The 27627-nt window shown below is 41.8% G+C and overlaps 1 protein-coding gene across 5 annotated transcripts in view; it reads left to right on the forward strand.

Annotated features, from left to right (window-relative positions):
- The window catches only part of LOC140719771 (adhesion G protein-coupled receptor B2-like), a 1068758-nt gene extending 1043014 nt beyond the window's left edge, over nt 1-25744 (forward strand). For all 5 annotated transcript variants that reach the window (XM_073034634.1, XM_073034637.1, XM_073034636.1 and 2 more), the window contains 3 exons: nt 16288-16459; nt 20418-20513; nt 25697-25744. In XM_073034634.1, coding sequence (XP_072890735.1) covers nt 16288-16459; nt 20418-20513; nt 25697-25744 — 316 coding nt within the window. The remainder of the gene's footprint in view (nt 1-16287; nt 16460-20417; nt 20514-25696) is intronic.
- The last annotated feature ends 1883 nt before the right edge of the window (nt 25745-27627 follow it).

The raw sequence follows: 27627 nt of genomic DNA on the forward strand, positions 1-27627 counted from the left end.
GCACATAAGACACATGGAAGTGTAGTGGTCTGTGTAACACTACTACAGTGCCAGAGCTATGGCTTCAATTCCTGCTGGTGTTTGTAAGGAATTTGTATGTTCTCTCTGTGAATGCATGGGTTTCCTCGGGGTGCTCTGGTTTCCTTCCACATTCCAAGTCGTACAGGTTAGTAGGTCAATTGGTCACAGGGGTGTAATTGGGCTCATTGGACCAGATGGGCCTGTTATGTGCTGTATCTCTAAAAAAAACACACAAAACAAAATAGTACTCTATAACACGTAATTGGCATCTATTATTCCAAAGAGGTGACCTCTTGAACTCACATACTGACTGCTCTACAAGAGAGATTTCCTTTTGTTCAAGGGCATTCAAGCAGCTGAGCTGCATTGTAAGCAATTGAGAGATAAGGCATAAATCTCCTTTATCCAGGGAAGGACCCCAGCATCCCACCACTGATACCCTGTCCACTACCATCAGTTAATTATGCCCCCTGCATTCAAAGAGCAGAGAGATCAGACAGAAGAAGATGAACCTGTGGCTGCTGTCCTGGTAGAAGGTATGCTTCAGATACTAGCACCATGAGCATATGCATTAAGAGAACCCTCCGGCATTATTAGACCATAAGACGCAGGAGCAGAATTAGGTCATTCAGCCCATCAAATCTGCTCTGCCATTCCTTAATCATTCAGTCTCAAACTCATTCTCCTGCTTTCACCTCATAACCTTTGAGGCCCTTAGTAATCAAGAACCAATCAACCTCTTGTTAAATGTACCCAATAACTTGGCATCCACCTCCATCTGTAGCAAGGAATTCCACAGATTCACCACCGTCTGACTAAAGAGATTCCTTGATATCTCTGTTCTAAAGGGACATCCTTGTATTCTGAGTCTGGGTTCTCTAGTCTGAGACTCCCCGACATTTGAAAACACCCATTCCACTCTCTTTAGGCCTTTAAATATTTGATAGGTGTCAATGAGATCCCCCATCATCCTTGTAAACTCCAGCGATTACAGGCCCAGAGCCATCAAACACTCCTCATACAGTAACCCTTTCTTTCCCATGATCATTCTCGTGAGCCTCCTCTGGACCCTTTTCAATGCCAACCCAACTTTCTCTTTGATAAGGGGCCCAAAACTGTTCACAATATTCCAACAGCAATCTGACCAACTGCTTTTAAGGCCTCATCACTACATTGTTGCTTTTATATTCTAGTCCTCGCAAAATGAATGCATTTGTATTCCTTACCACTGACTCAACCTGCAAGTTAACCTTCAGAAATTCATGTGCAAGGACTCCCAAGTCCCCTTGCACCCCTGATTTTTGAATTTTCTCTCTGTTTGGAAAATAGCCTAAACCTTTATTCCTTCTACCAATATGCATGACCATACAATTCCCTACACTATATTCCATCTGCCACTTCTTTGCCCATTGTTTCAAACTGTCTGAGCTCTTCTGCAGACTTCATGCCTCCTCAAAATTACCTTTCCCTTCATCTATCTTCATATCATATGCAAGCTTGGCCACAAAGCTCTCAATTTCATCATCCACATCACTGACACTAACATAAAAAAACAATTCCATCACCAAACCCTGTGGAATACCACTAGTTTCCATCAATGAACCAGAGAAGGCCCCTTTTATTCTGACTTTTTGCCTCCTGCCCATCAGCCAATTTTCTGTCCTTGCTAGTGCATTTCTGCTCCTGTGTGTTATGGTTTTATGGTCTTATGGTCTAGTATCTTTCTTGTAATACCATAGGTTCTATTCTTGTTAAGCAATCTCATATGCGGCAACTTGTAAAAGGCCTTCTGAAAATCCAAGTAAACAACACCCAATGATTCTCCTTTGTCTGTTCTGCTTATTATTACGTCAAAGAATTCCAACAGATTTGTCAGGCAAGATTTTCCCTTGAGGAAACCATGCTGACTTTGGTCTGTTTTCTCATGTGCCATCAAGTACCCTGAAACCTTGTCCTTAATAATGGATTCAACACCTTACCAACCTAGATAGATCATTACAACTGCCTCCACAATCTCTTCAACTTCCTCTTTCAGAACCCAGGGTCATAACCCATCTGGTCCAAGTGACATATTTACCTTCAGACATTTCAGCTTTTTAAGCTCCTTCTCCTTAGTAATAGCAACTACACTCACGTCTGCCCCCTGGCACTTTTAAATTTCTGGCAGCTTTCCACAGAGAAGACTGATGCAAAATACAAGTTAGTCTGCCATTTCTTTGTTTCCCATTACTAGTTTTCCAGCGGTCCAATATCCACTCTCGCTCTCTTCTACTCCTTTTATACAGTGTCTGAAAAAACGTTTGGTATCTTCTTTTATATTATTGGCTAACTTACCATTGTATTTCATCTCTTCTCTCCTTATGGTTTTTTTAGTTGCCTTCTGTTGGTTTTTAAAACTTCCCAAGCCTCTAGCTTCCCACTATTTTCCTTCTATGTTGGCTTTGACTTCTCTTGTCTGCCACAGTTGTGTCATCCTGTCTTTAGAATACTTCTTCTTTGGGATGTATCTATCCTGTGCCTTCTGAATTGTTCCCAGAAACTCCACCCATGATGCTCTGCCATCATCCCTGTTAGTGTCGCCTTCCAATTAACTTTGGCCAGATCCTCTCTCAAAACTTCTTGTTCTCATTGAACTGCTGTCAGCTAAGCAAAAATGAAATCTATTCTTATTCTCAACAGAAGGTGAGCTTCATATTAACACTGTCCTGGAGGGTGCAGATGCAGCCATAACAGGGAAGCATCAGGCATCAATTTGTGGGGATACTTACTGAGTGGCCATGACACTACTTATTGGAAAACTGCCATTGACTTTCACCTGACAACATGAAAACTGCTACTAATGTAAATTCTGCCTCTGGCAATGAAACCACAGACACTGGCAAGGCTCCTCAGGAAGTACCTAGTGGAGGAAACTGAACCAGAAGTAATTTTTTTTAATCCATGTCACACAAAGTTTTGTGTTTGACTATCAGTCCACTAGAATTGGGATAGAAACAGGACTCCCAAGGAACTATCACAAAAGAAAATCAATTCATGATCAGCTTGTTGTTAATAGGAACCTTCTGATTCCAAATGGGCAGTTGCACCTCTAATGTTGACCAGAACTGTTTCCTTGCTTGCAAAATCCTTTGGCTTGCTTGAAAATGCCATTTTAGTGCACATCAAGACTAGAAATCCAATTACGTGATGCATTTTCATGCATGATGTAATTGAATTGTGGCCTAAAATTGCAGCGAGTAATTTGTGTCTGTATGTTCACACGATGCATTGATTTAAGAGGCAACAGAGAGATCAGTCATGATACAAGTGACATGAATATGCATTATGGCCCAAGTGCCGAGAGAAGTCAATCACAGTTCACTGCCTTTTAATCGGAACTGTGCAGAAATAAAGGAAAACAATAAATGCTAGGCCAACAGTGGCATCAACTAGAACTTTCAAACTAAAACTAACAGTGATACTGCTGCTCAGGAGTAGTAGCTAAATAATGCTCCTTAACAGTGTCAGTCTAAACGGTAGTCGTGTTTCCCTGAACTAGGATAATGATATACAGGGAGCGTTGGCTTTTGGTCTTGACAAGACTGAAACCCAAGGAAAGGAATTAAATACCACCACAATGAAGCAGGAATTGGCTGAAATGTGCATAATTCTGAGTATGATTGCCAAACCTGTTCTGCAGCCCATCTGCGAGTGCATGCAGACCCAATGGCAGAGTCCATAGTAGTGATAACAAGGCAAAAGTTGTTGCTGCTTCATTGGGCTGCAGACCCGTTACAAGTGGTGTAGACCAGGACTGTGAATCCACACGCTGACGGGAGGCTCGCGCAGTATCCGGGGTATAGGCTCAATCTGCACCAGTTCTGGAGAATCTAATCTTGAAGATGCTGATCAATTTAACTCATTTGCCAAGATAAACTGGATTTCAGTTCATTATTCATGTATAGCCTTCTACTTTTTTGATTGGAAGTGTTGTCCTTTTACCTCTCTAATCATTCCCCTCTTCTCTTGTGACTTCCAGTCTGATATTAGGAATGATAGATTCCCACTCCTGTGTCCCTACTTGAACACTTTCTGATAGGTCATCCATGCCATTCACTCCAATCAGTAATTTCAGTTGAAATCTGCCTCCAAAATAATTTTGCAGTCAAGAACGAAAATCAAAAAAAAAATTCAAATGATGGAAGAGGAAAATAAGATCAGAAAAAGCTGGAAAGCTGATGAATGTAACCATCATTTTAAGTTTTTATTCCCTTTGTTACAATCTCTCCACTTACACACATAAAACACCTTACATTTGGATTGTACTTGTGCCATTTCAGCAGCTGTCTTCATGACGATGAATAGAGGATGCATTGCATAGTCTTGAAAAAGAAGTTGGAAATTATGGATGTATACAATATATCTCCAAATGTTAACATGTGAAGGTCACAGAATTTCCTGGAAAAATATTGTCAGGGAAAGATGATAAGAGGATCTCTTCCATGTCATTAATGATTACAAGCCTTCCCAAGATTCCAAGTGGTAGATATGCAATAGCTGGTCGGGAGGATCCTGAGGGCATTGGAACAGCCTTTTAGGTGATTATGCAGTCAGAAATCACTAGGGAATGTAGCACAACCCTTCCACGGTTTTGAACAATGGACTATGCAGTGGGAATCCTACTCAAATGATTGTCATACCCATCAAGTTTTGACTCATCTCTTTACCTTGGACATCAGTTCAAGCTGGACACTGAGTTTCAGTATGTAATAAATTCTTGTGGGGTTTGACAAGGTATATGCATGCCAAGACTCCCCATGGTTAGAGTATCTAGAACCTGTCTCAAGAAAGTTCACTCTTCAATTCTCATGATTTTTACATTTTTTTCCGCTCAGTATAACAAAACTTTCAATTTCCAGATACATTTACATTTCTTCCCCTCACAGATATCAGCTATCAGAACACTTCCATCAAAATATAGACATCACCACAACATCCTATACAAAAGCACTTAATAGTATAGCAGACAGGTTTACATCTACATACTGCAGAAAAGGTTGCCATGTTTTATGAAAACTATTTGTTTTTTAGTGTACCATACATATCAAAAAGTCCAAAGGAATGTATTCCATGATTAATTTATGTCAACCAAAAATTCCAGGAGCCTTATCGGATATCCAACAAAGTAAAATGTTCTTCCTCGCACAAAAAGTCAGGATGTTAAAAAGTTTTTTCTGATGTGCATTAATAATACTGCTGGGTAAGCCTTAGAGAAAAGACAAGTTCAAGCTCCGTCTTCAGAATCTTTTCCATCTCACCCAAAATATCACTCCAGTATGCCTGAAGTTTGGGACAAGTCAAAAAACGGGTGAAAATTCCAGTATTTACTTTACATTTAGACCACATTGGAGAAACCCCTGTCTTAAATTTCGAGAGACAATCTGGAGTCTATTACAAACTGAAATCTTCTTTGCATTATCACAGATGTCTTCCCATGTTTCAGCTGTAATTTCTACTCCCAGCTCTTCCTCCCAGACCCTTCCCAGCTGCTCAGCCTCTCCACAAGAACATTCCCTCAGGATGCTGTAAAAAGAATGGATGGAGACTTCCCCCTTAGAACAAAACACCCTCTTTTCTGTGTCAGAACTATAGAAATCAGTTAACAATGATGTTTTTTTCTGTATAGAATCTCTTATCTGAAAGAAATGAAAAAGATCCTTGTTGGGTATGTTAAATTTCTGTACTATTTGACTAAAAGACATGCTCGTTCCTTCATCAAACAAATCTCCTAGATGGAAAATACCCTTAGAAATCCAAAGTTTAAATCCAGAATCCATTATGCCAGGCTGAAAATCTGGACTGCTGGTTATTAGAGTGAAGGGTGATATTTTCACTGCTTTGCCCTCAATTTGTCACACCGCCCTCCAAGCCCTGACAGTATTAATTGTTATTGGATTGCAACAATATTCCTTAACTAGTTTCATCTTATTGAGGAAAAGCAAATTAATAAGAGGGCATTTTGCTTGTGAAGCTTCAATGTCTAGCCAAATTGAGGAGGGTTCCCTGCAAACCCAGTCAACCACATAAGATAAAAAGGACCTTAATTGATATTTTTTGATGTCCGGAATATCCAGACCCCCTAGACTACTGGGAAGCTGTAACTTACACATTTTAATACAGGGTCTTTTTTTCGTTCCAGATGAAAGAAACAAACCAGCCATTTTTTTAAAGTATTTGTTGGGTAAAAATGACTGGAATCATTCATATTGGGTACAGCAGATGAGGAAGAATGTTCATTTTGAGCAAGGATATTCAGCCAAGCCAAGAAATGGGAAGAGTGCTCCATCATTCAAGATCCTGTTTGATTTTGCCAAATAACTGTGTAAAGTTAGCTTTGAACAATTGATCAAATGTAGTTGTGATAAATATGCCTAAGTAAACAAAACCTGTCTGTGACCATTTAAAGGGGAAAACAGCCTGAGTGTCAGATACCTGCTGCAGATTCCCCAGAGGCATAGCCTCTGATTTAGTAAAGTTGATTTTATAACCTGAAAAGGCGCTAAGTGAATTGATGCACTGTATAAGGTGGTGCACTGATATAGCAGGGTTTGATAAGAAAATTAGAACATCATCCACATACAATGTAATTTTATGTGAATTTAGCCGTTAGTCTGGAGCAGATATTTTGGGGTCTGGCCAAATAGCCTCAGCCAATGGCTCGATCACTGGTATGAAAAGTAGTGGTGCCAGCTACCCCTCAGAATACTAAAATTATCCGACCTAACACCATCAGTGAAAATCACAGCCAAAGGGCATTATAAAGAACCTTCACCCACTTAATAAAATTATTGCCCAAATCAAATCATTCTAAAGTGAAAAAAGATAGAGCCATTTGACACAATCAAAGGCCTTTTCTGCATCTAAGGAAACCACTGCCTGTTGCTGACGGGCCTGAATCACATTAAGTAATCTGATATTGTTAGATGATCTACAACCTTTAACAAAACCCATTTGATCTTCTTTTATGATAATAGGTAACACTATTTCTAATCACAAAGCTAAGGTTTTAGATAAGATTTTAAAGTCAACATTTAACAATCAAATAGGCCTGTAGGAGGCACAAGCTTCAGGGCTCTTTCCTTTCTTAAGAATTAGGGAGATATTAGCTTCTCTCAATGATGGTGGGAGGAGACCACAATTAAATGTATGATTGAACATGTTTAGTGTAGGCTCTGATAATAACCCTGTGAACTCTTTATAAAATTCACTAGTGAGTCCATTAGGACACTTTGGAGCTGTCTCATAGCTTTCTGTATCTCATGTATAGATAACGGAGCATTGAGGAGGGACTCTTGTTCAGAAGAAAGGCCTGGGAGATCTAAATTCCTGAAAAAGGACTCCATCCTAGATTGTCCATCATGACATTGCTCAGATTGATACAATTTAGAATAAAAATTCTTAAGCACAACATTAATAATTTTAGAATTACCAGTTGATCCCATCCCTAATTGAAGCAATAGTCTGAGAGGCATTTTTCTTTCCAGCTAAATAAGCCAAATACCTATCTGGTTTTTCACCATGTTCAAACAATCGTTGTTTAGCAAATGTCAATTTTCTTTTGGTTGCTTGTGTAAGTAAAGAGCTTAGTGTACAGTGTAGGGCTGTGATATTCTGTAACTTGTCTGCAGAAGGCTTACTAATATAATCCTTTTCAGCTGCCGCAAGCCTTGCTTCCACTAGACACTGCTGTTCCGCAGCTTGTTGCTTCTTACTAGCAGAGTAGGAGATAATAATTTGGAAAGCAGCTAGTGAGTGAGTGGGCCAGTGAAGGAGTGGAGATTTGAGGCTTTGACTCGAGAGGTTTCAACGAGAAGAGGCGGAGGACGAGCTTGTTCCCAGTTAGTCTTTACAATGCCTCCTGAGACAGTGATGTGCCTCTCCTGTGAGATGTGGCAGTCTTGGGGGAACTCCCCTCTCCCGCAGAATCCCATCGCCAGAAGTGCTTGCAGCTGGGCGATCTGGAAGACCGTGTGAGGAATCTGGAGCAGCAGCTGGATGACCTTTGACTCATAAGGGAGAATGAGGCAGCCATAGATGAGAGCTACAGGGAGGTAGTCATACCTAGGCTGCCGGAAGCAGGTCGTTGGGTGACAGCCAGAGGGGGGAAAGCGAAGGAGATTAGACAGGTAGTGCAGAGCACCCCTGTAGCCATTCCCCTGAATAATAAGTTTATCGTCCTGGATGCTGTTGGCAAGGACGACCGACCAGGTGTGAGCCACGGTGGCAGGGCCTCTGGCACTGAGTCTGACCCTGTGGTGCAGAAGGATGGGACGGAGAAGAGGAGAGCTGTCGTCATTGGAGACTCAATAGTCAGAGGAGCAGACAGGGGATTTTGTGGACGTGAGACGGACACCCGCATGGTTTGTTGCCTTCCGGGTGCCAGGGTCCGGGATGTCTCTGACCGGGTGCATGACATCCTGGTACAAGAGGGAAAGCAACCAGAAGCCGTGATACATGTTGGGACCAACGACATAGACAGGAAGAGGGATGAGGTCCTGAAGTGTGAGTTTCGGGAACTAGGCAGAAGGCTGAAGAACAGGACCTCGAGGGTGGCGTTCTCAGGATTGCTGCCAGTACTACGTGATAGTGATGGTAAGAATTGGAGAAGATGGCAGTTAAATGCGTGGCTGAGGAGTTGGTGCAGGGGGCAGGGTTTTAGATTTTTGGATCATTGGGATCTCTTCTGGGGAAGGTTGGACCTGTACAGATTGGATGGGTTGCACCTGAACTCGAGGGGGAGCAAGATCCTTGCAGGTAGGTTTGCTAGCATGGTTCGGGAAGATTCATTTGCAAGGGGGATGGGACCCGGAGCGATAGAGCAGTGAAAGACGTGCATGAAGTAAAACCAGATCTAACATATAGAGAGGTTTTGAGGAAAGAGAAGCAGAATAAAGGGTGTAAAGGTAGTAAGGTAGAAGGGCTAAAGTGTGTGTACTTCAATGCAAGAAGCATCAGGAGCAAAGGTGATGAACTGAGAGCTTGGATACATACATGGAATTATGATGTAGTGGCTATTACAGAGACTTGGCTGGCACCAGGGCAGGAATGGATTCTCAATATTCCTGGATTTAAGTGCTTTAAAAGGGATAGAGAGGGGGGAAAGGGAGGAGGGGTGGCATTACTGGTCAGGGATACTATTACAGCTGCAGAAAGGGTGGGTAATGTAGCAGGATCCTCTTTTGAGTCAGTATGGGTGGAAATCAGGAACAGGAAGGAAGCAGTTACTCTACTGGGGGTATTCTCTGGTAGCAGCAGAGATACTGAGGAGCAGATTGGGAGGCAGATTTTGGAAAGGTGCAAAAATAACAGGGTTGTTATCATGGGTGACTTTAACTTCCCTAATATTGATTGGCACTTGATTAGTTCCAAGGGTTTAGATGGGGCAGAGTTTAAGTGTGTCCAGGATGGATTCCTGCCACAGTATGTTGACAGGCCGACAAGGGGGAATGCCATACTAGATCTAATATTAGGTAACAAACCGGATTAGGTCTCAGTGGGTGAGCATCTGGGGGACAGTAATCACCACCCCCTGGCTTTTAGCATTATCATGGAAAAGGACAAAATCAGAGAGGACAGGAAAATTTTTAATTGGGGAAGGGCAAATTATGAGGCTATAAGGCCAGAACTTGCAGATGTGAATTGGGATGATGTTTTTGCCGGGAGATGTACTATGGACATGTGGACGATGTTTAAGGATCTCTTGCAGGATGTTAGGGATAAAATTGTCCCGGTGAGGAAGATAAAGAATGGTAGAGTGAAGGAACCATGGGTGACAAGTGAAGTGAAAAATCTAATCAGGTGGAAGAAAGCAGCATATATGAGGTTTAGGAAGCAAGGATCAGATGCGTCTATTGAGGAATATAGGGTAGCAAGAAAGGAGCTGAGAAGAGCAAGAAGGGGGCATGAGAAGGCCTTGGCGAGTAGGGTAAAGGAAAACCCCAAGGCATTCTACAATTATGTGAATTATTCTACAATTATGACAGGAGTGAAGGTAGGACCAATTAGAGATAAAAGTGGGAAGACGTGCCTGGAGGCTGTGGAAGTGAGTGAGGTCCTCAATGAATACTTCTCTTCGGTATTCACCACTGAGAGGGAACTTGATGACGGTGAGGACAATATGAGTGAGGTTGATGTTCTGGAGCATGTTGATATTAAGGGTAAGGAGGTGTTGGAGTTGTTAAAATACATTAGGACAGATAAGTCCCCAGGGCCTGATGGAATATTCCCCAGGCTTCTCCACGAGGCAAGGGAAGAGATTGCTGAACCTCTGGCTAGGATCTTTATATCCTCATTGTCCATGGGAATGGTACCGGAGGTTTGGAGGGAGGCAAATGTTGTTCCCTTGTTCAAAAAAGGTAGTAGGGATAGTCCGGGTAATTATAGACCAGTGAGCCTTATGTCTGTGGCGGGAAAGCTGGTCTTAGAGATAGGATCTATGGGCATTTAGAGAATCATGGTCTGATCAGGGACAGTCAGCATGACTTTGTGAAGGGCAGATTGTGCCTAACAAGCCTGATAGAGTTCTTTGAGGAGGTGACCAGGCATATAGATGAGGGTAGTGCAGTGGATGTGATTTACATGGATTTTAGTAAGGCATTTGACAAGGTTCCACACAGTAGGCTTATTCAGAAAGTCAGAAGGCATGGGATCCAGGGAAGTTTGGCCAGGTGGATTCAGAATTGGCTTGCCTGCAGAAGGCAGAGGGTTGTGGTGGAGGGAGTGCATTCAAATTGGAGGGTTGTGACTAGTGGTGTCCCACAAGGATCTGTTCTGGGACCTCTACTTTTTGTGATTTTTATTAACGACCTGGATGTGGGGGTAGAAGGGTGGGTTGGCAAGTTTGCAGACGACACAAAGGTTGGTGGTGTAGTAGATAGTGTGGAGGATTGTCGATGATTGCAGAGACATTGATAGGATGCAGAAGTGGGCTGAGAAGTGGCAGATGGAGTTCAACCCGGAGAAGTGTGAAGTGGTACACTTTGGAAGGACAAACTCCAAGGCAGAGTACAAAGTAAATGGCAGGATACTTGGTAGTGTGGAGGAGCAGAGGAATCTGAGGGTACATGTCCACAGATCCCTGAAAGTTGCCTCACAGGTAAATAGGGTAGTTAAGAAAGCTTATGAGGTGTTAGATTTCATAAGTAGAGGGATAGAGTTTAAGAGACGCGATGTAATGATGCAGCTCTATAAAACTCTAGGCCACATTTGGAGTACTGTGTCCAGTTCTGGTCGCCTCACTATAGGAAGGATGTGGAAGCATTGGAAAGGGTACAGAGGAGATTTACCAGGATGCTGCCTGGTTTAGAGAGTATGGATTATGATCAGAGATTAAGGGAGCTCGGGATTTACTCTTTGGAGAGAAGGAGGATGAGAGGAGACATGATAGAGGTGTACAAGATATTAGGAGGAATAGACAGAGTGGACAGCCAGCGCCTCTTCCTCAGGGCACCACTGCTCAGTACAAGAGGACATGCCTTTAAGGTCAGGGGAGGGAAGTTCAAGGGGGATATTAGAGGAAGGTTTTTCACTCAGAGAGTGGTTGGTGCGTGGAATGCACTGCCTGATCAGTGGTGGAGGCAGATACACTAGTGAAGTTTAAGAGACTACTAGACAGTTATGTAGAGGAATTTAAGGTGGGGGGTTATATGGGAGGCAGGGTTTGAGGGTTGGCACAACATTGTGGGCTGAAGGGCCTGTAATGTGTTGTACTATTCTATGTTCTATATAATTAATCCCCTTGCATAGGCCTTAGCAGTTTCCCAGAGCATCGATGGACTACTAGCCGATTTGGAATTAATAGATAGGAAGGTTTTGAATTTGGAAGTAAATTAGTCTATAAATTTATTATCTTTTAGAATAAAAGAATTCAGCCTCCAATGTCTAGATTGTGCTGAATTATCTTTGGGCTTAATATTTAAAAATACTACTGCGTGGTCAGAAATGATATTTCCAATTGCGCAGGATACAACTAAATCTAGGAGCATTATGGGGGTTAAAAAAAAAGTCTATTCTGGTGTAACACTTGTGTGGATTAGAAAAAAATGTGAAGTCTTTGGCTGTGGGATGTAACAACCTCCAGACATCCACAAGTCCTAGTTCTCCACAAAAGCCCATCATTTGATTGGACTGTGAGGAGAGCAATTGGGGACCACTAGGCACTCTGTCCATTAATGGGTCCATGAGACAATTAAAATCCCCACCTACAGTAATGTTTTGTATTGAAAAGCTTGTAGGTTTGGAAAAAGCATCTATTAGGAATTTGAGAGGATGAGCTGAAGGGCAGTAAACATTGAGAATACCATATTCCTCTCCATATATTGAAGCCTTAACAATCACAAATCTCCCATACTTATCCTTAATGCAGTCTAATAACTTAAAAAGTAAGTTCTTCCTAATTAAAATGGCCACCTCCCTACTCCTGGTATTAAAAGATGAAAAATAGACTTAATCAAATCCACTCTGTTGCAGTTTTAGATGTTCTTTATCATTTACATGTGTCTCCTTCAATAAGGCAATATGTACCCTTTCCTTTTTCAGATTTAGTAGGATTTTCTTTCTCTTGATTGGTGAATGACTCCCCTTAATGTTCCAAGTGCAATATTTTAATACATTACTGGTCATAACCCTTTATAACAATCATGTGACTCCGGAGGAGAAGAAACCCGACTTAAGATCAGCTGAGCAGCAATAAGTAAATTTTAAAAAACACACAAAAAAGACTAAGTGCCATCAGCACTGAACAAGAGGACTTACCTCACACTTAAAGGGGATATCTGAACCTTCTACCACCTCATATTCTGCCCCACTGCCAATATGGCATTTAACATAGTCAAAAATGAAAATGGCATAATTTATCAATCCACCGATTTGTTACCGTCATGTTTAAACTCCTTCAGGCTGGAGCAGCACCGCTAATTTAAACAAATAATGGAACTATATTAATCAAAACAAACACGTTACCCATCCTATAAGATATCTTGCTGTTGAGTAATGAAAAGTTAAAATAAAGTGACCATCGAGCAAGTTATCATCTATAACCAGGGCTACACAATATACTGTATACATTCTTTAGCCCAACATGTCCACAAAAGTTTTAGCTTTGTCAGGCAAATCAAATATCTTGGTGGTCCCGTTGTAGGTGATTTTCAGCACCGCTGGGTATAGCATAAAGTACTGGATTCCGGATTCTCTCAGCTGCTTCTTTACCTGGTCGAGTTACTTGTGCTTCTGAATAACAGCTGCTGAAAAATCTTGAAAAAACTTAAGCCTGGATCCCTCATATATTAAAGCCTGGGCATCAGTCCCGCGGCATCTTAAAGCCTCCATCACTCTTTGCTTATCTCCGGAATTATGTAACAGCACGAGGACAGGTCAAGGGCATTGGCCTGGGCCCGGTTTTGGAGCCAGCGTACGATGAGCTCTTTCCAAAGCATCCAGCCTTGGTTTCCAAATCAAGGAAATTAAGCAGCCAGCCTTCAAAAAGCTTCACTGGCTGGCTGCCTTCTGTACCTTCAGCTAGGCCAGCGATCCGTATGTTCTTTCTCCTACCTCTATTCTCAAGATCATCGATATAGTCAGACAGGCTTCGAACTTGCTTTTCCAGTGCCCAGATGTGGCTTTGGGCCTGGTCAGCGACAGTGTCTACCGCGGAAACTCGGCCCTCGGCCTCGGTTGTTCTTGTAACAAGATTTTTAAGCTCCATTGTGTGGTTCTGGAGTGTTAGAGACAGTGGACCCAGCTTCTCGTCCATCATTTTGGGTATGTTCTCTGTAACTTCCTGAATTACTTGACGAAAAGCAGGGTCCAACGTGTTAGCATAGCTAGCAGCAGCTTGCTCCCCAGCCCCGGGCGAGCGCTCTGTGCAGTACATTTTGGCCGCCATTTTAGTACTTATCGATGACATGGTGTTGAAGCAGCTCAAAACAAATACTCATCAATGTTCATGTTATTAAATCCAACACTTAGGCATTTTAAAAAAGGTTAAAACGGATAGGTTTATATGTGAAATTATCAGTGTTGCCGTGCTGAGCTCAGCAAAGCAGACTTTTCACAGTGCCGCCATCTTGAAAACCCCCCCAATTCTCATGATTTTTAATGCAGATATCTGATTTACTTCAAAACTTCCTGGAATGCAGCAAATTTAACTTAATTTTCCAATGGTTGTTCAATGAATTTTGGAAAGAACTGAATTTTAAAAACAAAAAAAAACTGCTAGGAGATCTCAGAGAGTCAGGTATTGGTATGAAACTGTGGAGGCAGAGGGATAGTCAAAGTTTTGGGAGTGCAGAGGACAGAGCTGGCAGGCAATAGGTGGAGCCAGCTGAGGAGGGGGATGATGGGTAAATGGAGCTGGATAGTGAGAAGGGAGAGTGGAGATAGAGTCAGAGACTGCACGGTGATAAGTGGAATCAAATACAGAAGGCATGATGGGTAGTTGGAACCAGTGGGTTAAGTGTGTGAGTAATAAGCAGGTGGAACCAGGTGGGTGGAGAGGGAAGGAGCTGGATAATAATGAGCTTAGTGGCTTAAAGAATTCACTGGATCAGAAGGAAAGATACAGCAACACAGGAGGTGGGGATTACTGTGGAAAATTCACTGTTGGTATCATTGAGTTGTAGATTATCCAGACAGAATACAAGGTAGTGGTCTTCTAGTTGATGTTTGGCCACAGCTGGCAGTGCTACAGGCAGAGGACATACAGGCTGGTATGAGAATGAGATGAGTAGCTGAGGTCAAAATGACTGTTGTAGACAAAGCAAGGGTGCTTGGCATGATGTCTCCTCATCTGTGTTTTTTCTTGCTGATGTAGAGGCCAGATCATTAGAAATGTCATAAGAGGGCCATATGAATCTGAGCCTGATCTGGAAAGGCTGTTGATGCCCCTGGGTGGTGGTGGGGGTAGAGATGTAGGTGTTGTATCTCCTACAGTTACAGAGAAAGGCACTAGGGACGAGGAGGAGAGTTGGAAGGGACTGGGAGTCACAGAGAGAGTGGCTCCTGTATAAGGCAGAGGGATGCTCTTCCCCTCGTGGTGGAGTGGTGGGATCATGTAGAAGCTGGTGGAAATGATGAGAATTGATGATAGATGCAGAGGCATTTCAAGTAGAAGGTGAAAACCAGGGGAACTCTATCTCTGTCCTCCCTAGGGAGGGAAGACTGGGTGAGAATGGATGTTTGGGAAATGGAGGAGATGTGCATGAATGTTTCACATATCTTAGCAACTCTTATTACTGTATTGAGCATCTTATAGATGTGACATATCACAGGATATCCAGGGAAACACAGCCATTTTCTTGGCAATGTCAACGAGAAAAATTAGGCTATCCTAATTTTTGAATGACATCTGCTATCCAAGTAAAATAGAATTGGTTTAATTGGAGGAAAAAAAAACAAATAGAAGAAAATAAAAATAAATGTCAACAATAACAGAGGATGCTGATGTCCAATTTTTAACACAGTTTAAAGATCTTAGTTTGGTTTTTAATTTGAATTAAAAGTAGGACAGTAATCGCGAGATTACTGCAGGAGAGGGATGTTGTTGCAGCTCACTGATAGTCATTTAAAATTGGGGCCTACCAACTACAAATTTCAGCTTCTGCTATCACTGTAAGGACAAAGCACTTTCCACAGAAGATGCTGTACCATCTGGTTTATGTCTGTGGTTTCAGTGGGGAGGAGGAAAATATTGTGGCTTGGGTTTGGAAGTAGAGCTAAATAAAGTGACCGAAAACCATCCACCATTGGCCCAGCCATTGTGGTGGGATGATTAGGGTATTGGGATTGGTGTCATCAGTATTGGAGGGCTGAGGCTATCAGTGGGAGTGGGGTATCGGAAACATTAGAGAGGAGTGGGTCAAAGAGTTGGCACCATCACAAAGTTTGAGATCAATTTGTGCCAGGAATGCCAAATAATATTTGCAAGAGGAATGAAAGACTGATGTGAAAGTTGCAGAAAATACACAAAGGGAAAGCACATAAGTGAGTGCTTAGTCAAATTCCTGGTGTGGTGCCAAGTGATTTGTTAATAGTCATTGGCATCTTTTGTCTAGCAAGTAAATTTTCAATTATGTGATACAGAACAAAAAATATAATGTGATGGAATTGCTAGATAACTCCATTTTTTAATTGAAGCCTTGGCACAAAGTTTGATTCAGACCCTTCTGTATTGTCCATAAGTGATAAATCACACTTACTGTGTAAATTAGTAACCATTTCTTTTTCCTCTAGGGCATCCTTGTGGAGCTCCTGTGTTGTTCTGCCATTGCTTGCACTGACCTGGATGTCAGCTGTTCTAGCGATGACTGACCGACGATCAATTTTGTTTCAAATATTGTTTGCTGTATTTGACTCCATTCAAGGCTTCGTTATTATCACTATCCACTGCTTCCTGAGGAGAGAGGTATGTGTAGCCACGCAATAGATGTAACTTGTTCAATCCTTCCAGCACCACTCCCCAAGCCCCTCAGCACTATCTTGGGTAGTGTTTGATAACAATGCAAAGTACAATCCCAGAAATACCGATAGTGACACCTGTTTGGTATACCAGTGATCATCAGCTGATTCCATGAGGGTGCCATGGTAGCATAGCAGTTAGCACAACACTGTTATAACTTGGTGCATTCTAGAGTTCAGAGTTTAATTCCAGCACCATTCTATAAGGTAGTGGTCACCAACCTTTTAAAGCCCAAGATCCCCTAGCTCGGCCTTAGTGAAAGGCAAGATCGACCTACTAAATCAATTAGTCACACGCATGCGCACTGGGCAGAAAAGACCAGAAGTAAAACCCCACAACCCGGAAGTAGAAATAATGTATGTACACCAGGGGTCACCACCCTTTTTTGCACCACGGACCGGTTTAATATTTACAATATTCTTGCGGACCACCCCTTGGGGGGTGGTGGTGTTAATCACAACCTGAATACAGCAATACTTGAAGCAGGTTCCTTATGTCCAGTATATTCCACAATTTAGTTTACGTGGCTCTCAGCAATTAGCTTCTGTCCCGCTTGCTCATGTTTTTTCCTCTGGAAAAATCTCAATGGGTTTGTCCTTAAGCGCAAGGTGCTTGGACTCAAGGTGCCAAAGCAGTTTTGAGAGCTTCATTGCCTCATTAGACAGCCTCCTGGCCTGAACTCCAGCCTCCCGCCCGCCCACCGCCAGACGCCTAGGCCAGGTGCAGCTGGTCGTGAGTGGGGTGAGACCACAAGGTAAGGGCCAGAGAGGCCCGGGTCCACGGTGGTCACAGTCCAGAGAGAGTGACCAACCGAGCAAGGAGTGCGCGTCCACCCTTGTAGGATCTATCGGCCAACAAAAGTTTGTCTCGAGGGATGACTTTCAGTAGATCACAACGAGGTAGCTGCTCTGCTACTTATGAAACCCTGAGCCCGAATTAGGTCGTCTGTGAATATTTTAGTACCGGGTTCCCCACGAACATTCGGTGTGCTAAACAGGTTTAGAGGCGGCGCCCATCTGTCCGCGCTCCAGGCCAGTAGCAACAGCACTTCTCGCCAGCCACGCGAAGCCAACCAGTGATTCCTAGCGCGAGGGTATCACTGCGTTTAGGTGTCTGATGACCTCGCGTGCGTTCAAGTTCAACAGTGGGCTTGACAGGGAATGAGGAAAGGTGCGGCTGACTTATATCGTTTCACATCGCTAAATCACATCATTTCCTCACGGCCTGGTGGTTGGGGACCACTGAAGTACACTGTGTAGTGCGTGGTGGGGGAGCTACACACATGCGCACTGGGCAGAAAGAACGGAACTAAAACCCCGTAACCCGGAAACAATCTCTCAACAGTATTTGTGTATTTATTTTTCATTTTTTTCGGGATCTACTGGGAAAGTCTCAGAGATCGACGGGTTGGCGACCACTAATATAAGGAATCTCGGTTTGTCCTCCCCATGGTTTTCCCTGGTTTCCTCCCACAGTTTAACGATGTACTGGGTAGGTTAATTGGTCCTTGTGAATTGTCCCATGATTAAGCTAGAGTTAGTCAGGGTTGTGAGTTTGGTTGTTCAAAGGGTCAGAGGGGCCTACTCTGTGCTGTATCACTGAATAAAATAAAAAAAACAAACTGAGATTGTTCATCGAGTATGTAATAGAGGGTCTCAGCAAAGTGCTGTTACTAAATGCCCTTTTTGCAAACCTAAAGGAAAGAAGAGACTGTGAATGCAGAGAATCCTTCTCTAGCCATCATGTCCAGGAGCAGTCATGTGAAAGGATTTGAGAGTGGAACCTGGCTGAACCTTTCTCAGCCTACAAAAAAAGTGAAGGAGGTCACCAGAGACACTTCTTGCTGGCTCAGATAGTGCAAAGCAGCAGTTACTGATTCTCCTGCACTAACTGAGTTTTGATTGTTATATATCTCTCTACTGAACGTATAGTATGTAATTATTAAATATAAAGTTTACAATCAAATATAATCCCAAATAAATTCAAGACATGAATAATATATATTGCTATACAGTACTCTAGGGTTTGAAAGTATTCCAGGATTACTTACACGGAAATCAGAAGAATGATGCTGACCTTCACTTGTAACTAGAATGTTTTTGTGTAGTAAGTGTTAGTGTATGTGTCAAGTAATGGCCTATTCAGCCTCACTCAATTGGACAATGGAGTGAAGAGAGAAAGACTGGCATGTCCTTTTAAAAGAGCAAGCTTCTAACTTGCTAGTTCAATGCCACTTGAATGAAGGACTTAGTGATTTGCTCCTGATTTAAAGACAAGTATTCCAAGAGTGGTGAGTTTATAGAGAATTAAAGAAACTTACAAAGACTGTTGCCATTGAAAAAATAAAACCCAGAAGCAAATTCTGCCAAAAAGATATAAGTATTGCTCTGGTAACTCTGCTGTATGAAAAAATATGTGAGGTTTTTGTACGGCATTAGAAAATTGAGTCTTGAGGAATGATTGAGGAGAAAATATGAAAGGAAGACTTAAAAAGAAATGCATTGTGATCAGATAAAGAAAGTAAATATGTATCAGGAACACAAGCTGAAACTAATGGAAGGCAAATATAAGCTGGATGCTAGACAGATCTTCACACACAAATGGCCAATATGAGGCATGAACTCCTGGATATGGTGGTGACATAAACTATTGAATAGATGAATAGAATGAAGTAGTTAACCAAAAGCTTGCCAAACAAATTAAAACTGAAAATGCTGGAAGTACTCAAGAAGTCAGGCAGTCTTTGTGGAAGGAGAAACAGCATTAATATTTCAGGTTTGTGACTCCATTCCAGCCTCCCAGTTTTTTCTATCTCCACTTCATCTAATCTCAGTACCAACTTCCACACCAGCACCTTCATAATATCTTGCTTTTCCTTCAACAAGAGAGCTCCCTCCACCTGTGATTGGAAAGGTCCTCTTAAAGACATAGTAAGCAGAAGCAGGAGCAGCCATTCAACTACCAGCCCTCATCCCTGTGACAGCACCACCATTGCTGAACTTTGACCTAAACACCCCAATCCAAGTAAAGAATCTTGACCTGAAATACTGACTATTCATTTCCCTCCATTGACATTGTCTGATCTGTTGAGTTCCATCACCACTTTCCCTCTGTTCATTACAAAATGCAAGATCTCCTGGTGACTAACCATTTTAATTTAACTTCCTGTTCCCATTCTGATATGCCCATCCACTGCCTCCGTTCAGGTTGGATGAAAAGCACCTCATATTCCATCTGTACCCCAATCTGATGGCAGGAGCATCAATTTCTCTAACTTCCAGTGATTACTCCCATGCAGTTTCCTAGCAGTGCATACATGAGTAATAGTGAGGTGAATTATAAGATTTCTAGGAGTAAAGATAAATAAATTATCTTGAGAAAAAAAATCTTAATGTCCAGCACCAATCTTACCTATCTCAGTGGTGGCTTCTTTCAACTTTCTACCTTCAGACCAGGATTGAAGTGGGTGTGGAGGGTATAGGACCAGGTTATTTGGATACAGTACTTGATTCTGAGTCCAAGACACAGAATGAAAAAAGCAACAGAGAAAATGTCCTCTGATCTGACAAATTTGGATACTGCATTCGAGCCGAGTGAACAGATGTAAACCATTGAAGTACGCTCTGAAGTCATAGACACTTAGAGGCTGAGTAAGAGCCACAGTCACTTTCACCTAAAAAAATGGGGAAAATATGTAGTTTTGAAAACATGTCTTATTTTTGGGGTTGACAAGATCTGACCATATATGAAAATTTTAAAGAAGTCAGGAAGCATAAACATGATCACACTATATCCACCTGAAAACAGAAAGAAGCGCTGGTGTGGATCTTTCACAACTGCAATTTGCTGCTTATTACTTCAGTTTAATAAGGATTTATTTTCAAAATCTTATAATTTCTCATAGATTCAAGATGTTATAAAATGTCGAACAGGAAGCTGCAAAAATGAAGAGAATGAAAACTCACCTGATTCTTATAAAAATGGTCAAGTCCAGATAATGGTGAGTAAAGGAGCAATTCACAGAGAGTAATATCTTTCTAGCAACTGACATACCTGTCCTCTGAATACCAGCCTTACAGAGTACTAAGTGGTTTCAGGGAATTATTGAGGTAGGATGTGTGAGGGAAACTTGAATAGATTATGACTGTATTCTGCATAATTTAGAAAGGGAGATCTCATAAAACTTAAAAAATTCTTACAGAACCTAACGGGCTGGATTGAGGAAGGATCTATCCCCTGGTTGTGGAATCCAATATGAGGTCAAGGTATCAAATAAAGGTTAAGCCTGAGACTGAGGCAGGCAGAAATTTCTTCATATGGTTATTGGTTAATCTTTTAACTACTTTGGAAAACTGTGAAGGCAAAATCATTGAGTTTCATTGAGTCAATAGATTACTGTACATGAAAAGAATTCAGGCATATCAAGAGGATGCAGACAAAAGCATTAACTTAGATTAGCTGTATGTCAGAGTGGGTTCAAAGTGGCTATCCTTGCTCTTTTTTTGTATTCAATAGAGGGTATTTAAGGTGGATAAAATTGGGGCAAAATGGTAGTGTAGTGGTTAGCACGAGGCTGTTGTAGTTTGGGGCATTGGATGTCAATTCTGATGCCATCTAGAAGGAGTCTGTACTCTATGGAATGCATAGGCTTTTTCTGATTGTGGTTTTGTTCCACCTACCAGTTAGTAGGTCATTGTAAAGTGTCCCAAGCTTAGACTAAGGTTAAATTGGGGGTTGCTGGGCAGCATGGCTCGAAGGACCTGAAGTGACTATTCTGCAATGTATCTCAATAAGTAAGTTTATTGTATAATTTGAGTATCAGTTGTAAAAGTCAGGAAGGAATTATGTCTGTCCAGTAACCATGGATATCCATGGATCTGTTCAGATTTGCTTAGTATTGCTTGATGTGGAAATAACTTGTCAAACTTACATTGTGCAAAAGCTGCAGATAAGAGGAAGAGGTGGAATTTATGCGGCAAGAGATGAAGTGTGCATGGCTAATATCAACACGTTGAGTCTAACTCAATATAGGCAGAATTTGCGGGAGATGTTTTGAGCAACAGGAATGGTTCATAGGAGACACCATAGGTTCCCACAACCATGAGGCCTAACCTCACAAGGGGAAGAAGGAACAATTATGCTGTCTTGTTTTAGAAACCTCTGCTAAGAAGAGTCAATCCCTTTTATAATTTTGTTTACCTCAATCACATTTTCCGCTTTCTCCAAGGCAAATACAACTTAACCAGTCTCAGCACACAGCCAGGATGCACCATCCCATGCAACATCCTGGTGAAATTCCTCTGCACCCTCTCCAGTGCCATCGTGTCCTTTCTATAATGTGCAATGGAAAGTGCAGACAGTACTTTAGATCTGTGTTCTAAATAATTACCTTCACCAGTTATTGGACATGTACTCCAAAGGCACTTTGCACATTCTTAGAGGTAGTCACCTCATAGCTTAAGAAAATTCATGTGGCCCCAGAAAAGTGACCCTCCATTTCTATTCTAAATTCCATCCATATGGCCTCATCTGAAACCTTCAATTATATCTTCGCTCTTCTCTACAAAAATTGATTCCTTTGTCAATGTTGCAACAGCACCTCCTCTCCCCTGACCTTTCTGAATGTTCAGTCACCAGTCCTGCTCTTTGCTCAGCCACGTCTCCAGTATCATATTCCAATTGTTTATTAATGGCCTCTGCTCATCTGTCTTACTGCTCAGACCCTTCTCATTAGGGTAAATACAGTACCAGCTCTTCATTCTTCGCATGTGCCTTGTCTATGTATGATCTGCTGCTGGGATGACATCATTTTCTTTCCATACTTGGCTCAGCTTCAGTCCCTTCTGTGCACCATTCCAGACCAAATTAATTTAAACCCTCCACAATAACCCCAGCAAAGCCTCCCATACGGAAGTTAGACTTGCTTCAGTTTAGCTGCAACTCTATGTCTGTGTCTGCGACAGAAATAGATTCATGTCCAATCCTTTCACTGCTGCTTGATAGTACCCTTGAGCTGCTTCTGCTGCCCACTTGTGTTGCTGAGCTTCTATATTGCTGTGACTGCACTCCCCAGGGAAACATTCATCCCCATTTTATCACAGTGCAGAAAAGTACTTGGAATGACATGTAAACTGAGATTTCCTCAACTACTAATCTGTTTCCATTCTTCTGCCGGTTAGTTAACCATTCTTTCCCTAACTACATTTCCTTAAGCAGTGGGCTGGCCATAGCAGTGAGTTTCCCTGCCATACAAAAATATTCATTAAGTTGTAATTGAAGTGGAACAGAATTGCCTTTAAATTGAGCTCCCAGTCATTCCATTTAGAGCATACCAATCACATTACTTTAAAATCTAAAAGTGGTGGAAATACTCACACAGTCCTATATCAATTTGCTGCCTTCCTCCCCATGCAGCATTTTAGGAAAGAATGTTTATCTGAATCTAGTCATCTACCAACTCTGATCTGCTCTCTGAAGGCTTGTACAAAGCTGTCTGGCTGCATCAACATTCTACAAAATATAACATTACTGAATCAAAGTTCCACAGTCCCTTGTGAGCATCTCTTCAGATGTTTTTCATCACGTAGAATGCAAAATTTCACAAAGAAGCTTCCTCATCTGAAGCAACTAGTGTTGATAATTGAAGGGATGCTCATATGCATTATATTCAATCGTAATTTTTGACAAGTTAACAAGAAGAGTTATTGAAGGTTATTGAGTATGAAGCTTAATTCCATTTGACCAAGCTTCAGCAGGCAGATTAGTCAAAACAGATAAGTCCATTGAATCCAAAGGAGAGAGTCAAGTGAAATCTGAAATTGGTTCATTTGCGGAAAGCAAACTAAAGGGAGGTCAAAGCTAGTTGTAGTAACTTGATGTTCTGCAAGGCTCTGTTCTGGACCTCATGCTTTTTATAATAAAATGATTTGTACTTAATCATGGTCCATATATTTAAGAAGTTTGCAGATATACAGTGGAAGATCAAACATTGTGGCTGCTGGAGAGTGGCAATGACAAGCGATAATGAGTAGGACAAGTAGAAAAGATGCTGATGAAAGCAAATAAGATACTACCCATAAACAAAAGAAATCTGTAGACATTGGAAATCAAAGTAATATACACAAAATGCTGGAGGAACTCAGCCAGGCCAGGCAGCATCTATAGAAAAGAGTAAACAGTCGACGTTCTGGGCCAAGACCCTTCATCAGGATAGGAGAAAAGAGATTAGACATCAGAGTAAGAAGGTGGGGGGGAGGAGAGGAAGAAGTACAAGGTAGTAGGTGATAGGTGAAACCAGGAGAGCGGAAGGGGGTGATATAAAGAGCTGGGAAGTTGATTGGTGAAAGAGATAAAGGGCTGGAGAGGAAGGAATCTGATAGGAGAGGATAGAAAGCCATGGAAGAAAGGAAAGGGGCAGAGCAACAAAGGGAGGTGATGGGCAGGTAAGGAGATAAGGTGAGAGGAAACTGGGAATGGGGAATGTTGAAGGAGAGTTGAAGGTGGGTGGGGGGGATGGAAAATGGGAATGGGGAATGTTGAAGGTGGGTGGGTGGGAGGAAAATGGGAATGGGGAATGTTGAAGGAGAGTTGAAGGTGGGTGGGGGGGAGGAAAATGGGAATGGGGCATGTTGAAGGTGGGTGGGGGGGCATTACCAGAAGTTCAAAAAATCAATGTTCATGCAGTCACATTGGAATATACCCAGACTGAATATAAAGTGTTTCTCCTCCAACCTGAGTGTGGTCTCATTGCAACAGTAGAGGAGGCCATGGACTGACATGTGAAAATGGGACTGGAAAATAGAACTGAAATGGTTGGCCATCGGGAAATCTCACATTTTCTGGTGGATAGAGCATAGGTGCTCGGCAAAGCGGTCTTCCAATCTATGTTGGATCTCACTGATATACAGGAGGCCACACCAGGAGCACCAAACACAGTATGACCCCAACAGACTCACAGCTGATGTGTCGCCTAACCTGGAAGGACTCTTTGTGGCCCTGAATGGTCATGAGAGAGGAGGTGTAGGGGCAGGTGTAGCATGTGCTCTGTTGCAATACTACACATTATGTGGATTGGAAGAGTGGGGAGCTAATACCAAAATAACTGTGTACATTTCTGGCTACTATACCCAAGACAGGATAAGATGACACTAGAGAGGGTATGAAGATATTCATTAGGATGTAGGCAACACACAAAAAATGCCGGTGGAACGCAGCAGGCCAGGCAGCATGTATAGGAAGAAATACAGCCGACGTTTCGGGCCAAGACCCTTCGTCAGGTGTTGACTGTACTTTTTTCTATAGATGCTGCCTGGCCTGCTGCGTTCCACCAGCATTTTGTGTGTGTTGCTTGAATTTCCAGCATCTGTAGATTTCCTCGTGTTTTCATTAGGATGTGTTCAGAGCTGGAACATTTTAACAATATGCAGTGATTTTCAATTGGAACAAAGTAACATAATTGGAATTGTAACTAAGGAATTTAAAATTAGAAAAGGCCTAAACTGTAAACAGAACAGAACTGTTATAAGAAAGGTCCTTTATGAGGAGAGTCTGGATAAATGGGCTTGTCTCCTTGGTGTAGGGGACGTTGGTGGGGTAGGGGAAGGTAATGGTCTGATAGAGTATTTCAGAATTATAAAGGGCTCAGTAAGAAATGTTTCTTCATGGCAGAGGTGTCTGAGACCAGAGACTGACAGGTTTATGGTGAACAGTAAGAGGCTTGCAGGGGATCTGAGGAAGAATATGGAACATGGTGGAGGCAGATACTTGTCCAATATCTGGACAAGCAGAGGTCATTTAACCATTGTAGCTATTGGACCAAATGCTGGTAAATAGGATTAGTGAAACAGTTTGCACGAACATGGTGGATTGAAGGGCCAGTTTCTGTGCTGAGAAGCTATATTTAAGCAAATGGGTGAAGGATTGCTTAGGAATAGATATTTTTTCACCTGCACCTGGAATTCATGGTCTAAGTGGGTACTTAAAAGCTAACCAGGTGCACACTTGAAGCCTAGTACCACACAAGGTTATGGAATGGAAACTGAAACATGGGAATACACAAAATTGTCACGACTTCTGAATTTAATTTTATTTTTCTGGGATTCAGTAAATGGGTAAGTTCTTTCAGCTGTAGCCTCTCCAACTCTAACTTACTGTTTTTTTTTGTATCCTGCTGCCTATTTATAGACAGATTTTGAAAAGGACGTGGACCTGGCATGCCAGTCTGGTATGTAGTACTTCAGATCCCAGAGGGAATAACCTCTTCTCACCATTACCCATAAACATTTTTCTCCTTAATATTGTTCATTTCCTGACGTTGGGACAGCCAACAGCTATGTATTAACATCAAAACACAAAAATTAACATCAGCTGCAACAGGAATGAGCGAATGAGTGAGTTACTGGAATCACTGCATCATGTCTTAATTTTCATTAGATATTATTTACCTTTGATTAGTTTTAATGCAGTAATTCCTGTTTCATTTTAATATGCCTAATGATTGCAATTCCAATCAAATTATTTCTTAGAGGCCTATTTTCTCCACTGATTATGTCATTAGAAGTTATTAAAATGTTTTTAAAATACTACTTTTGAACATCAGTAGAAATCAGCACTTTAGGCTACAGTCAAAAGCAACTATAACATTACAACAGTGACCACACTTGACAAGTACTTCATTAACTGTAAAGTGTTCTCGTACATCCAGCCGCCCTCTATGGTGCTAATACAAATGCAAGTCTTTCTTCTGTTGCAAACTTGTGAAAAATTAGTCTCTTTTCTTTCCCGTTTACTTAAGTGATTATTTTTCATCTCCTGGTACCATGTTCAGGAATAGGTATAATTGGCTAACCCAGTGCATATTTTACTGGCTTTGACCAGTCTTATTTTCTGCTCAAACTGCAACGACAAAATTTGCCACTAATCAATCCAATTGGAAAGTGTTCTAAAAAGCAATTTACAAAGGAGAGCTTTTAAAAATAAAACTCCTCATGTATTTAAGAATGCTAATGTCATGCATTTTGGTTTAATTTCAGTATATTTCAATCTTGAGGAGTCATTTAACTTCGTAGGTGGTTCCTCAGGATGACTTGCTTCAGTACTGCTTTTTCTGAGGCCACAGACTCTTCCACAGGTGGGGCAGGAGAGACCTGATGGGATGAATGAATGGGTAGATTATGAGGTGGTATGCATCTTTGACTATTATGTGTGGCTTCTGTGTGTCCTAACAGTTGAATTTGAGACTCTCAGTGCTATCTTAAATACTTCTTTGCCATCAGCTGATGCGAGCCAGGATTTCCCCAGAGTCGGTGAGGATATCACATTCCCTCAAGGATGTTTTGAGGACATATGTGATTATTTTTCTTTGTCTATTATGACAAAACTCAGATGAGAGTGCCAGTTTCAGGAATCTGAATTCAGGTATGCAAACACACGGCCTGTCAAATAAAACAACTGAAAGTGACAAGAACCTTAATCATGGGAATGTTAGCCTGGCTGAGGACAATCATGTTTGTTATCTCATTGTTCTGTGTATTTGAAAGATATTACAGAGACAACACTCATATCTCTCCAGTGCCATGTGGTGCCCATTAGAAATAGTCCAAAAAGCACATCAGAGAGCAGGAATTATTGGTGTGGGTAGACTGTGTTGCACTTATGATCTTGGTCTTCAAGCAACACATGGTTATAGGGAGTGCTAGCACAATGATAAACTTCATCATCAATGTCTGCTTTCATTCAGAAGTGCCTATTGAGATCTCAGAAGGGGTCCACATTGTTCTAGGTCTCGTCATGTTGTCAGAGGGCAGCTCCATGATTCAGCTGACTGACCTTGGATATGGAAATGAGGCAATGTAGGTTGAACAGTTTTCCATCTGTCCTGTGGTTCTACTCCAGCAGAAGCATTGTAGCAAGGAAGACTGGAAATCTGAAGGCATAGACAGAGATTGGCTTGATTTGGGATGGCTCTGTAGTGGATTTATTGACTTGCGTGGCATGGTGAAATAAGTGGAAGATGAAGGCAAATGTCTATGAGCAGTCGAATTAGAGCTGAGTATCCAATAGTCTCCACTGGTTGATGAAGCCAAAGGCATATAACTAGGTTCAAAAAACATAAG

The sequence above is a fragment of the Hemitrygon akajei genome, chromosome 32, assembly GCF_048418815.1.
Source record: "Hemitrygon akajei chromosome 32, sHemAka1.3, whole genome shotgun sequence".
Taxonomy (NCBI): domain Eukaryota; kingdom Metazoa; phylum Chordata; class Chondrichthyes; order Myliobatiformes; family Dasyatidae; genus Hemitrygon; species Hemitrygon akajei.